Source organism: Adelges cooleyi, unplaced genomic scaffold (genome assembly GCF_023614345.1).
Source record: "Adelges cooleyi isolate 19-005CV unplaced genomic scaffold, UGA_ACOO_1.1 ACOO_flye_CR_arks_rails_tigmint_CR_PRNA_0, whole genome shotgun sequence".
NCBI lineage: Eukaryota > Metazoa > Arthropoda > Insecta > Hemiptera > Adelgidae > Adelges > Adelges cooleyi.
In genome coordinates, this window is record NW_026095750.1 from 484,431 (window position 1) to 499,852 (window position 15,422).

The following is a 15,422-nucleotide window of genomic DNA, read 5'->3' on the forward strand; positions in this document are numbered from 1 at the left end:
ATTACGAATTTAATTTTAAGTATATATATATATATATAATATTTTACAATTTCAGATTTTATAATGAATATATAGTGACAGAAATAAGATTAATTATAATATTTTATAAGATCAGTTAAGTCAATCTGAAGATCTATTATGTATGATTCTGGAGATTGTGTACTCCAGTATAATCCTAGCAAACGACACTTAGGTTAATATTATCATCATAAATTTGAATTTTTATTTGTTAATTGTGGTCGTTATCGACTCATGCGTTGGCCAATGATTTTTTTAAGGGAAAGCAAATACATAATTAACGAAACAGTTTTTTGAGTAATCAATTATGATTTTTAATAATATACTAGAACAAAGAATGTGTTTACAAACGTCGAGTGCCGGAGCACGTTTGACAAAAAGCGAAGAATAATAATAAGAGTCCATCGGAGCGACCGCGCCTACAGCCTTTGTCCTAAGAACGCTGGTTAGGTTAGGCTGCAGTGGTTGTGTAAACTATAGTCTTCTTCATCTGTGGAGTTTTTGCTCTCGTCAGATGAGTGTTGTGTATCAAAACGTAACTGTTCCTCAAGTGATTTTAGGGATTGGTTATTATCATTTATTTCAGACCATGCGTTACCAATTTTTCTGTATCTCCTTTTGGCACCAATTATATTCGTTAAGATACATGTAAGGTCAGTTGGGTCAATCTCAACTTCTTTTATGTATAATTTTGAAAATTGTGTACTCCAGTATAGTCCTAGCAAACGACAATTAGATAATATAGTGGCTTCATCATCTACATGCGGCACAGATCCATCTGAAATATTTGAAAAGATTTTTTTTTAATTTGCTTATATTAGCTTACTAGTTACTACATTTCATTATGGTGCAGGACACAACTACTTTATTTGTTATTACGAAGTCACAAAAAAAAATACAATAAGCATGGTGTCCGTATTGTACAGCCATGCTATTTGTAATACAAGAAAGTACGTGTGAGTAGTTATAATTTGTATGGTTAACCGTAGTATCCTTGTTCCTATTATTGAACTTAAATAATAATATATACATATATGGATACCGTTCCATAACCATATAAACACATAATAATATTTACCTAATAAACGACGTCTGATTACGCTGTTTAAAGCAGGAACAAGATATACTCTTCTCTCGTCTGCAATGGCATTTAATGTTCCCATCTCTATGAAAATAATTATTTAATAACCGGTGTTGCGAAGAAATAATAAAAATACATAATATTTTAGTCGCTCTTTATACATAACTATTGTATTAAATCTCAAACAATATTGTGATACAACTTACTTTTGTACAACCACTTATTATTGCTGAAACCCAACAAATGTTTTCTTTCTAAACTTAAAATCCCAAAGATTGTACTTCACATTAACACTGCGGTCACACTATCTCTCCTCAAAAAGTTAAGATTTTTTGATAATATTGTTTGAGATGAAACATTAAACAAATTAAATGAAGCAAATAACAACTTTAAAACAAGTTTTTAAGGCTATTTCATGATTACCTTGGTTTAATCCTTTGTTCCACCTAAATCCTGTAACAAATGCATCAAACAACAAATCATTATGCAGTTAATAAAACCAGGTTAATATATTTTTTACATAACATTCAGTTAATAACTGAGGTCTTATTAGATCAATATTAATTAAGGCTAAATATATTTGTACAAATGTTAATTTATATCTTATATCAATGTTAAAAAAACGGTTTGATTTATATTATAAATGAATCTTAAAAGCTTAAACATAAAACATATATTATAGCTTTATGATATTAAGTTATAGCTTTTTTTCTTTAAAACTACAAAAACATTAAACTATTTTTTTTAACTGTTATATTTACCTAACATACGTTCTATGTCTTGTATCATCATTTGGAAGAAAATAATGGCTTCTAAAATTTGAAACAAAATCAATTTTAACGTACTTACATATTTTTTATGATTGAAACCGTTAAGTCATATTTGTAAATAATAAATTTAAAGTATAATAAATATGAAATGTAAAAAGGGGTTTTTACTTTGCAATGGGTCAAGAAGTGGAAATGCTGAAATTAAAACAAAAATCATGTGAGCATAAAGAATATCAAACAACTGTGTGGAAACGTTTCTATAAAGTGCAATGAAAACTATACCCTGTACTCTCCAGAGAATATCCGTTTGGTCTGAAATTAACAACATACAAATTAATGATAATGCATTTAATTTTCTATCCTATTATGAACAGCAAGGCGAATTTCAAGGTAGAAAAACCATGTGTATTAGTAACACGAAAGAAATATGCTCCACTGTATATAAAACCCGATGAGACTTACTTCGGAAAATTCAATAGGAATGAAATATTGGAAATAATTTCATAAAATTCAACAAAAACTCTTACCCGGTACAGCCATCAAAAAATTCATTTTGCCTGAAATTGACATTATATAAATTAATGATATTGAATTGGATTTGCTATAAAAAATGATTACATTACATATTATTATAAAATAGATAACGAAGGTCAAAGTAAAAAAAACTATATTATACAGATAAGGAAATCCTTATGAAATGTAATGGCTGAGTTGATGTAGTTTAGGAGATGAGAATAAAATATATTAATCAGATGAGGTTGATAGAGCTAACATTAGTATTTTTCCATAAAGCCACTATTTAGATTTCGTTGAAAAAAAACAATTATAACACTCATCAATTGCATTAAGATAAATTTGAGATGCATTTTTTATATTATTTTCAATTATTTTTTTCTACTATTGTCTTGATGTTTTTTTATTAATATTATAATTATGATTACAGAATTCCTTGTAGTATAAGTCATTAGTGGTATCATCAACCATTGTCTCAATTACATGCTCCAATCCATCTAGAATAAACAAATGACGATTTTAGCTATACTACAATATTAAAATTAAATCAAATTAGGTACAATACCAATGTTTAGAATAATACTAAATCCGGCTTTGAGTAGTAGCCATTTAATTTAACGCTTCTCCCTCGATTAGATTATTAGAATTTGATAATATATATATATATTGTATTGCTCTGTACACTGTTTTACATATCTGGTGCACTTTTCTTAACAATTGATAGAAACTATCATTTTCAATCTACTTAATAATATCTACTAGGTACATATTACAAAGCTTTTATGTAGATAAGTATATTATTTTAAGTAAATTATCTTACTAGCTCCAGATCTACCTCCTACAGTTAAATCATTCATAGAAGAAGCACGTTTGATGGTTTCAGCTGTGATAGATAATATGAAAAATATGTATGAAAGCGATGGATTTAAAACATTTGTTAATAAAATATAAATACTACTGACTTGTAATGTAAATATACTCCACATAAAGCGCTTTAAAAAAATAAAATATTACATTTTTTTTCAAATTTTAAGTAAGTTGATAACTGTGAAAATAAAATAATTACCATAATCATTTGCCAATACATTCACGAAGAAAATAGATATCAATAAACAGTAGAGGTTCATTTTTATCTACGAATAATAATAAATAAAAAAACATTTTGAATTAATCACAGTTGCCTCCGGTTTAAAGTTTAGACAGCGCCAGTGGCACCACTGGCAGGTATGTAGCCGTAGTGGTGTTTAGGATGACGAAGTTGTTGGGACTCCGATACCTGGCAGGTCGCGTCGCCCGGTATTATATTTTATTATACCACTACACATACAAAACGAGTATCTCGAGAGCTCGAAAATGTTGTACTATTTTGCTAGTAACTAAGAAAGTATTCAATCAATCAATATGTTAATTTACTCGACCCAATTTACACATCATTTCCAATCTACTGATATCTCATAACTTCATTTTTGTTCAGCCGTTTGCCCACAAAGTCGTTTCGAAATTGATGGTAAAATTTACACGCGTTTACTGGAATTGCGATGCTTCGTGTATAGTATACACGGCGGTGAGCACTCGCTATTTTTTTTTTTTACTTAGCATGAAGTGTGTCCACACTTCATGCTGAACTTTTTTGAAATTATTTTCATTTGATTTATAATGTGTGTACAATCATCAAACAAATAATAAATTGTAATTACAATTAAAAGTGAGATATTAAGAAAACGATTTAAAAAATGCTTTTTTCACTTTACATCATTTTGTGTACTCCAAGCCAAATGCCGGAAAAACCCAAAATCTATTAAAGAATTCTCTCCAAAATGTGGATTGTGAAAATAGTATATACACAAGTGGATTGTGTATTAATGTTTTCAACACTATAACTTTTCACTCATTAGGTTCATGCCTTTTTAGTTTTAGCGTAATTACAATTTTTAGAGTATAATAGAAATACTTACTTAAGTTGTGGAGCTGATAAGAGGTTCTTGGACAACAAACGAATTGTTCAGCTTTTGAAACTAAATATACTACTTACGATGTATAAGTTTTTATTTCGACCAAAAAATTACAATGCATTTTTTTTTTTTTTGCAGTATAGGTGTTATGTTCATTTATTTGCACAAATGGTTCACCTTTTTTTTTATGTGATTTATGGAGTAAATACATAAAAGAAATGTATCATTGGACGGAAAAGTATTTTTTTTTTTTAATTATGGCATTACAAAAACTGTTTTAAAAGTTACAAATATTGTCATTTGAAAAAACTTTAACGATATTGAAATACTAAAACTTTAACATTATTCATGACCTAATGTAGACATTTTTAGGTGTTCCAAGACTAATAATTGTTGAAATATGGATACAATTTAATACAGTACAAAAAAAAATTAATTTTATTATAATAATTATAGTTTTTTTATTATTATATAAATAATATATGATATGCGTATTTAAAATAAATGTATTTAAAATTTTCTCATTTCTGTAAATTCTGCCTAAAAGTATAGCAAATTGAGTAAAGTTATACAACACATTCTTATAGAATATGATCAACATAATGATACTTCAATACTTTATATATATAAGTATATAAAGTATACTTTGTATACTTTATATACTTACGCATTTAATAGTACGAAAAATCCGTGTACATCTGCCATCATGAAGTTTTTTATGTGTATTATTATTACTCATATGTTTTTTCATACCGCTACGAATTTAAGGTAAATAAGACGCAAAAAAAATCTTACTAACCATGTGTTGTTTACACACTTTATCGTTTTTTATAATATACTAGCGTATTTTATGTACATTTCAGGTACGACGAAAATTTAGAGCATAAAATAAAACCTTTAACATTATGGTTTGAAAACTTAAATTTGTTAAGTTAATTATTAAATGAAAATAATCGTTATACCAGTTGAAACTTTTCGAAACTTTTTTGAAACATTAATTATCTATAACATACAAGCTTTAATAGTTTCTTGGTGTTTTTGATGTACACACAAAACCACAAGGTTATTTTTTATGTAAACAATGAAAAACGCGTGCGAGGATGCGCACTTGTGCCAAAATATGTCTTTCGTACTTTAAATTTTGCATAGACGAACTTTTATACTGCTATTTGAAGTAACCAAAAAATATTACACGAAATGCGATAAATTTTCCGAGAAAGGAGAGGAAGCCAAAAAAAGGTGTCAGTTAGAACGAATAGCGTGGCCAAGGGCTGATAGTAAATGTCAAAGACTAATAGTCACTTCATTGGAAAGTGGACCGTTACAATATTTGCTAAATTGTAGTACAGCATATGATATGTGAAGCAAATCATTAAGTATCTACGAGTAAAAATCTGAAGCAGGTATATACAATGTATTGCATATATCTTCCTCTCCTTTCTCGGAGGTTGCTATTGTATATACTTGCTTTTTATAGTCTCCTGTATTAATACCGCTTATCTTAAATGAATTAATTATTACCTTCATTTGAAATTTCCAAAGTGTCCAGCCTTCCGAGCTATGTATTTATTACAAAATACATTTTTCAGTTATGTAAAAGAGCCTTCAGATGACATTTCGACGCATATCAGCAAACTACAGAATCTTCAAAATCACCTCGCTCTATCGGGAGAGAAAATCTCTGAAAATATGTTGCTCACTATATCGCAATACTTTTTACCGGACGATTGCTGATCCGGCAAACGGAGCGCTCGTGACCTAGTGTCGAACCGGCGACAGTGAGCGCTAACACACTGCCGCCTTACCCACTCAGCCACTCGCCCTCCTTGAACTGATTTGTTTGTGTAAAAAAATATCAAACCTGGTTTTAATGAAATATCCATCTTGTATAATACAGTTTTCTTGTTATACCTATATCTAAGATTACTCGTCACCTGTAAAACAGTTGTATACAAAATAAAAAAAACCAGTACAGTGGGGTCGGTGCATAGTGGGGACGGAGCATAGTTGGGTCGGGGCATATTGGGGACGGGGAGGTCACAGGTTTACAGGAATTTTTAAATCTGAAAGTGATAAAATCACTTTCGAAAAAACGCTTCGATGCAAATCGGTAGTTAGTATTTTCAAGCCAGTACAGTCCAAACCAAGCACAGTATAAACCAGCAAAGTTAGAAAGTTTTAAATGAAGATTCTGTAATTACAAATGAGCATCAAAGCGTTAATTTGAAAGTGATTTTATCCGAGAGGACTAGTACAGTAGAGTATTGGCATAATGTAATCAAAGCAATGAGGAAACGGAGAGGTCACAGGTCTACAAGAATTATTATAAATAAAAGTGATAAAATTGAATAAAATCGCTTTCAAATAAACGCTTTGATGCTCATTTGTAAATACAGAATCTTCATTTAAAACTTTCTAACTTTGCTGGTTTATACTGTGCTTGGTTTGGACTGTACTGGCTTGAAAATACTAACTACCGATTTGCATCGAAGCGTTTTTTCGAAAGTGATTTTATCACTTTCAGATTTAAAAATTCCTGTAAACCTGTGACCTCCCCGTCACCACTATGCCCCGACCCAACTATGCTCCGTCCCCACTATGCACCGACCCCACTGTACTGGTTTTTTTTTTTTTTTGCAAAAACTTAGTGGACCAAATAACACATATACAATGTCTTGTTATATTTTGTTGGAATGGTCGACGATTCATGTTTCAATCGTTTGTACTCCATAGTTTAAATTATAATCGCTTATTCTCAATAAAATTAATATTTATGTATTATATACTTCCATTAAAGCAATCTCATACAAACTATTTATACTTCACAGATTATATTATTTCAAAGCTATATTATACTTCTATTTTACTAGATTGACAATGTACAAAATAAAATGTAACTAAAAAAACCTTTTCATAGATCCTTAAAATGTAAAGGGTGGGTTAGTGAAACGGGTTTTACCATTTAAATACATTAGAAAATCGCCGTTTTACTGCCTCATCCTGTATATTAATTTCTTGTTATTTTCTAAAGAAAAATCGATTTTCTTACATTTAAATTAAAATAAATCGTATACTGGTACTGTGATGGAGAAAACAATAAATTTTACCTACATTTATTACTTATTAGTTAAATATTACTAACGTGTATAGCCACTAGCAGTCGGCTGTTGCCTGTTATTTAACAATAACCTTTAATGGAGATTTTAAAAATTGTGTTTTTTTAATAATAGCATAGGAGCAGTATCATGATATTAAATGTTCACGAGATTTGATCTAGTCATAAAATAAAGTATTATCATTTATGACTTAATTATTATTAAAATTTATCTTAATCTGTACATAGTAATAAAATAATGAAATATTTTATACAAAATAAGAGCTACAAGTTGATAAACTAAAAAATTAAAATTAGCACGAAGCAGATTATCTAATATTAGACAATTTAAACAATCAAGCGTGAATCTCTTTAAATGAATAACAGTATAACAATATGCAAAACATTAGTTTTCCTTTAAAAAAATTGTGTAATAAAAAATACATTTTGAGGCGGTATACTGCATAAAAACCAACACTTAATCTGAATCCAAAAAACAACAGTCCTCTTCATAATTTGCAGGTAGTTGGACCTTATATACTCATAGTTGACCTTCGGTAAGGTTATATAACGCAGTCTATAAAAACACGAGATAACGACAGTGGTTTTGTCGTATCAGAATCATTAAGTGTCTTAATAAGTACACGGATAGGTTTTTTTCCAAATAAATCGAGTGTCTACTACAATCAGTTACACGATTTAGTCGCCTGTGATATCATGTAATAAACAAAATATTATGATACCGATCATTGGGCCCTAAACTAATCTAACACGGATAGACGTTACCAACTGATAAATTTTAGTGTCTGTTCGTTTCTCACATCTGGTACACCGGGTTTTGAGTTAAAAAAAAAAAAAAATTGAATTTGTGTAAGCTTATAGTCAAAAGTGGTACTTGAGCCCAAAACCTAATAGTATCATTCTGCATAGATATACGTAAAATTGTTTTAATGATTTGATCAATTTTTTTTAAAGATTTTAGGTGTTTTTGTTAAAATATACGAAATCTGCGAAAACACAGTTTCCCAGCAATTAAAAAAAAACTGTAGTGCCGAATTTTTTTCCCGTTTAATATGTTATGGGTACATATGAGTTCCAACTACTGGCAAATTTTCAACCCAAAAGTTTTAAAATTACGGCTAAAAACCTCGAAAAACAAAAAAACTTGTACCCCCCCTAGGGGGGTGGGAAATGGGTATAGTTTAAGTTTGACACAACTGACGTGTGCGGGCATACCAAATAATTATTTTTTATACATTTCAATTCGATCCAACTCTTTTTCTCGAAATTATAGCCAGTAAAAGTTCTAACTTAAAAACTCGTACGGTTTTTTTTTTTGTTTTTTCAACTTTCGTCTGTGAAGAATTAAACTTTTTCAACTTTTACCCCCCCAAAGTACAAACTAGACAAAATTTGTGATTTATAGAGTTGCTATTCAAAGGAATTGGTCCAGTATTAAAAAAGTTACAGTGTATACAGATAAAAAAAAACACACATCAGAGTAAAACCAATACCTTCTCGCTTTGCATCGAAGCTAAAACGTGTACCGCTATGCCCTGTCCCCACTGTGCGTACTGCGTAGAAAAACACAATCTAAACTCCGCTTTCTAAGTAAAGTATGTACACGAAAAATAAAAAAATTACCAGTTGTGAGTAGGGTAAATAAATGAATATAATATTCACACTGCAAAAAAATTGTTGATTTGTGATTTTTCGGTCGTAGTAAAAGCCTACTTAAAAGTCGCAAGTAGTAAGTTTAGTTTCAAAAGCTGAACAAGTCGGTCGTTGTCCAAGAACCTTTTACCAACTCCACAATTTATGTAAGTACTTCTATTTAACTCTAAAAACTTTAATTACTCTAAAACTAAAAAGGCATGATTCTAATGAGTTAAAAGTTATAGTGTTAAAAAACAGTAATAAGGACTTTTTTATTATAGCCAGTTTTTTAAATGGTTTTTATAATATCTCACTAAAGTAGACCTCTTTGCTTAAACAAGCAAGATAAAAAAAATGTATACATTTTTTCCGCCCCAAGTCAAAGAAACAATACTCAGTAAAACCATTAAGATTTTCCATTCTAACTTCTTTTTTTTTTTTTTTTATTAAAGAGTATTTACAATCTATGCTGCAAGGCATAATGAGCAAATAGTTACATTGTTATATATACAGAGAGAGGGGAAAAAAAATAAACAAATAGAAACGGTGATTTGATATGAGGAGGGAGGCTATCCAGTAATAGAACCCAACGTGATTTTTGTTCTAATTATTTTTAATTAGATTAATTTGAATTATTGTATTAACAGATCTCGACACCAATGTCTTCGGAGTCGGCGAGGTGGATTTCCGGGGAGTGAATTAGAAGCAAGTTGAGATATTAAAGGGTTAGAATGAGTGTGTAATTTGGAATTAAATTTTTTGTAGTGTTTTATGGCTAAGTGGTTTATTGGTTCTATTTTAAAGTCATTTTGAAGTGTGCAGTTTGATACATACCATGGGGCAGAAGAGATAATACGTAGAGTGATAGATTGGAAAGCTTGTAAGGTACGAAGTTGGGATGGTTTTGCACATCCCCAAATTTGGATTGCATATGCCCAAATAGGCCTTAATAGGGATTTGTATATAATAATTTTATTGTGGAAAGGTAATTTTGATTTGAGGATTGGACGTAGTAAATGGAGTCTGCTGTTGAGAATTTTTCTTTTAGATTTAATGTGGGAGCCCCAAGTTAATCGTTTGTCGAGTGTGACACCAAGATATTTGACTTCCGAGGATATTGGAATAAGTATTCCTTGGAATTGGGGAGGGGGTGGAACAGATTTTTTTAGTGTGAAGGGAACGTACACAGATTTATCTGGATTAATTTTAATTCTCCAATTAGATGACCAGGAATCAATTAGATTTAAGTGAGTTTGAAGGAAATTGGAAGTAACTTCTGGATCATTTCCTGGGGAGAGTATTGCAGTGTCGTCTGCATAAGTAGCCATAATAGTGTTTGGTGTTTTTGGAATGTCAGCCGTAAAAACATTAAATAGATCAGGGGAGAGGTCACTGCCCTGGGGCACTCCTGCTTTAATTTGGTGGTATGGTGAAAAGGAATTACCATATCTGACTCTATAACTTCTATTTTCTAAGTAAGAACGAATTATTAAGTAATATGGGGCAGGTAGAAACAATTTGAGTTTGAAGAGTAGGCCTTCATGCCATACACGGTCAAAGGCCTGGGCCACATCCAAAAATACCCCTGGACAATATTGTTTTTTTTCAAAAGAAGAACAAATTTGATCTGTTAGTCTGTGAATTTGGTGAACAGTCGAGTGATTGGATCTAAAGCCAAATTGGGAATTAGGAATTATGTTGTGGGCATGTAATATTGGTCTTATCCTTATGAGTATAATTTTCTCAAACAATTTGGCGAGAGTTGGGAGTAAGCTGATAGGTCTATAGGAAGTAATCTCATTTTTTGATTTGTTGGGTTTGGGGATAACAATTATTGTGGATATTTTCCATATTAATGGAAAATAAGAAATTCGCAGCATGGAATTAAAAATATAAGTTATTAGAACAATTGTTTTTTTTTGCAAATTTTTGAGGATTTTGTTAGTTATGAGGTCATGTCCTGGTGATTTCCCTTCTTTTAATTTATTTATTAAAAATTTGATTTCACTTGGTGAGGTATGTTTTGCAGGTAATGACATTGGAAGAGGACTATTGACAAAAATATTAACCTTTTCTAAGTGTTCGTGGTTGGGAAATACGTCAGTATGTGGTTTGAAAATGTTGGAAAAATGCTCTCCGAAAAGGTTGGCTTTTTCTTTGTCAGTGATGGCCAAGGATCCATTTGGGCCAGTTATAGGTGGAAGTTGTTGTTTTATGTTAAGTAAGCTTTTGGTAGTTTTCCAAAATGAGCCATCTTTTGAGTTTAAGGACTGGTATTTTCTTTCGAAGTACTCAGTTTTGTATTTTATTATTAATTTTTTAATAGTGTTCGTTAAGTGATTAAATATTTGTTTGTCGGAAGGATATCGATATTTCTGCCATCTGGAGCGTGCACGTCTTTTATCGGAAATCAACGTTTTAATATATAAAGGCAAAGTATGATTATTTGATTGATGTTTACTGGTTGGATATGACGCATTGTGGACGGCAGATTTTACAGAAGTTACGAGGTCTTGGGCAGCGTTTTCTATATCAATTTTTGATTTAAGGGAGATATTTAGATTAGTAGTGTTTTGCATAATTTCAGAGAATTCTTTCCAATTTACTGGGCCTTGTGATAAAGAAGGATGTATAAGATTAAGTTCTGGACTTTCATTTAATTTTAGAAGGACAGGAGTGTGGTCTGAGCTAAGGTCATTTAGGTTATTAATAGAGAATTTCATAGTTCTAGGTAGTGTTGAAAGAAAGAAATCTAATATATCAGGGTGTCTATTTTCGTGTTGGGGCCAGTAGGTAGGACCATTTGGCGATATGGATGTGTAATTGTTATTGTTAATGATTTTTTGGAGTATTTTTCCTCTTGAGTTGTCGGATATGCAACCCCATTGGGAGTGTTTGGCATTAAAATCGCCCCCAGCCAAGAAGTTTGGCCCTAGGGATTTTAAAAAATCTTTTAGTTGTGTCGAAGTGATAGCAGGATGAGGGGGAAGGTAAACTGAAGATATTTTGATCGGTGTGTGATTTAATGTTATTTGGATATTAGTTGCCTGTATAGTAGGGGTTTGGTTAATAGGGAGTAACTGATGCTGGATTTTAGAGGAAATAATAATAGCAGATCCTGCATGAGCAGTATTGTCGGGGTGATCAGCTCTATAAACCTTAAAACCAGGGAAAAATAGTTTAGAGTTTGGTTTACAGTGGGTTTCAGAAATAAGTGCCAGATCGATTTGTTTTTCTGATAGTAAATTTAGCAGTTCAAAATCATGTTGTTTTAAACCGTTAGCATTCCAAAGCAATATCTTTAGTACGTTTATATTTGGTTGATTACTGACCATCTTTCATAAGTTTATTTATAACTGTTGTGAGTAGTGATATGAGAGGGTTAATTATTAATTTAAATTCAGAAATGAAGGAGGAAAGTTGAGTAGCTATATTAAACTCAGGTGGATTAATAGTTGTGTTGGGGGGTGTATTATTTGGAGCGTTGGAATGGAGATGTTGGTGGGTTAGGTTTGGAAAAGATGAGGTATTTTTAATATCAGGAGGATCCTGACGAGTTCTATAACCGGAGTCGTCCCCCCCTTTAACAATATTACTGTAATTTACATCTTTTATTGAATTATATTTTCTATTTGGAATTTTTTTACCATAGTGTAGTTTTTGAAGATCCTTGTGGATTTGGCATCCACGGTAATTTGCGGTATGATTTCCTCCACAGAGAACACAAACTGGTGGCTGATCTTTGGTTTTCGTACAGGAAGAAGTTGGGTGGTAAGCGGCACAACGAACACATCTTGGAGGGTGTGCGCAGTATGATTTAGAATGACCATATTCTTGACAATTTGTACATTGTATAACAGTGCGTCTTTTATATGGTTCTTCGATCCTTATTTTGGTATTTAGTAAGGAGTTAATATGAAAGACGTCCTTGTTGATTTCAGCGGGTTCCAAATCAATGAAAAATATTGGGAGTTTATTTTTTGTAGTTTTGTTTAAAACATTGGAGACATTTCGGACTGTATATCCCCCAATTTCTTCAAGCGCTGAGCCTATTTCGGATGTTGGAGTGGAAGGGTGGAGATTACGAATGACTATTCGGAAGGGTTTGTCTTCTTGAGCTTGGTAGGTATGAAACTCAGCCTTATTTTCTTTTAGATATTTGATGACTGATCTATATGAGTCGGAGTTGGTAGTTTGGACTTTTAAGTTCTTGGTAGTTGCTTTAACAACAAAATTATTGGCGCCGATTATATCGATTAAACATGTTCGAAGTGTGTGAAAATCTAATACTCCACGGATGAAAATAGGTGGAGGAGGTTTGATTTTTGTTTGTTCAATTTCCTCATTTGGGTCGTTGCCCGTCTGATCTATTTCGATATTTTCGTCTTCAGCATTATCGATGTCAAGTGGAGCAAATCTATTAGAGGAAGCAAAAACAGTTATGTGTTTTTTATTTTTCTCTGCTAATGATTCAGTTGATATCGGTTTAGATTTGTATTTAACCGTTTGAAATTCAGAGTCGTTTTTTGTTGATTTATTTTGATTTTTTTGATGTTTATTATTATTGGGTGATAGGCCCGGAGAGCCGAGTCGCTTAGTGCTATTAGGAGTAATAAGTCCATCAGTATGATCGGATAGATCTGAAGAAAGCGAAAGTCGATTTGGCACGCTCTGTATACGTGACGCTTTTATTGTTAACGGAGGTACTGTTTTGTTATTTTCGTTCATGGCGACAGGTAAATTTATCACGCGATAGCAATAACTGGTTTAAGCGGACCGTCCGAGCGCGGCCGCGATGGCAGTATTAGCAATTAATAATATATTAATTAAATAAATTACCAAAAAGACAATGATGAGGCTCAGAGGTGATGTAGAAATGAGATGTTCAACTCGTTGGAAAGCAGGCACTTTTTCAAAAAGATTACTTTTTAATACGAGAAAAACGGTGAAAAATGTAACGAGATATTTGATAATAACTAGATGAAATAACGGAGCACGATGTTGCATGGTCAACGATCAGGTTCGGAGTGATTCTAACTTCTAGACTATTCTTTTCAATTTAAAATTAAAAAAAATTACAGATATATAGTTAGACTTACACTACACTTAATCAGTACTTAGCTTGCAAAATTTTTGTCCAAAACTAGGTTTAACAAAGTTGATAATTATTTTTTGGAGGGGAAAAAGTTGATTTTCTTTCAGAAATATCTGGTATTAGGTTTAACAGTTACCAAATTATGTGCTTATCTAAATTTTAGCTGTCAATTGTCATATTTAAAGAGATATACTACTGGCCGTCATTCCCTAAATTTCCCTTACTACATATTTATTATATTTGTAAACTGTATTACTATAAATCAAAGATCAATTTGAAAAGTATTTAACTTAAAAAATTATACTTTTCACGAAACCTTGGAGGGGAGTTGAAAGTTGTTTGGTTTATTTTATTTTTTTGGCGATGCTTTAGAGCTGAAAATTAGTTTGAAGATGAGATAGGTCTAGCAAGTGCAAAAATGTAGCCAACTTTTTTTTATAAAAAATCATATTAGTGAATAAGTCGGTGCCTTAGTTTTTTCTAGCTAAATTGTGTACTACAGTATTAAGATAATTATAGTAGATATTTATATTACAAAATTGTACACATTTGATTACCAGGAATTTGGAGGGAGTTATGATTGATATTGTATGCATAACTTATAACTCTTATACTAAACATATGGGTTCATATTTTTTTTAACCTTAGTGTCCTAATAGGATATAGTATTATACTTTTGTTGATAATGTCTTATTTACATAATTTAATTTTGTACTCTACATTATAAGTGTATTCAACTGCCATATTATTTTGAAAAACCAAAGGCTATTAAAACGCAAAACCTTGTACAACAATCAACGTAATCTATTAAAACAAAAGTAAAACTAATGATAGATGTGTGGATAAGAGCATTTTTATTTTTAAAAACATATCTAATTTTATTCTGTATAATATTATGTGTAAAATTGCTTATTGTGAAATATGTACATTAATTAATTGACGGCTAATATTGTAATATGAAACAGAATATAGACATGAAGTGCATTATAGAAATATTATTTTATTAAAATAACAGTAGTATTATATAATTTTAAATGAGTTATAATAGTATTAATTCCTCGTCTAAACGTCTTAGCTGATTCTCGAGCAGTTGTACTGAACCGCTGTTATTCAAATTTATTTGATTCCATACACCTAAAATTCTTTTGTATCTTTTGTGTGTAATTCCATCCCACAGCGTAAAAGTCCTTTTATGTGTGTTAGTCCAAACTTGTTTTATGTACGATGTTGGTACTCGTGCACT

The 15,422-nt window shown here is 31.1% G+C and overlaps 1 protein-coding gene across 1 annotated transcript; it reads right to left on the reverse strand.

Annotated features, from left to right (window-relative positions):
- Positions 1-349: 349 nt before the first annotated feature.
- Positions 350-4,403, reverse strand: LOC126835127 (uncharacterized). The gene is made up of 12 exons (XM_050567452.1): positions 4,338-4,403; positions 3,449-3,515; positions 3,345-3,374; positions 3,203-3,265; positions 2,811-2,879; positions 2,397-2,426; positions 2,152-2,181; positions 2,038-2,064; positions 1,861-1,911; positions 1,523-1,552; positions 1,097-1,183; positions 350-796 (listed from the first exon to the last, which is right to left on the reverse strand). The coding sequence occupies exons 2-12, from the start codon at positions 3,507-3,509 to the stop codon at positions 465-467; spliced, it is 810 nt and encodes a 269-aa protein (XP_050423409.1). The 5' UTR covers positions 3,510-3,515; positions 4,338-4,403; the 3' UTR covers positions 350-464.
- Between the last annotated feature and the right edge of the window lie 11,019 nt (positions 4,404-15,422).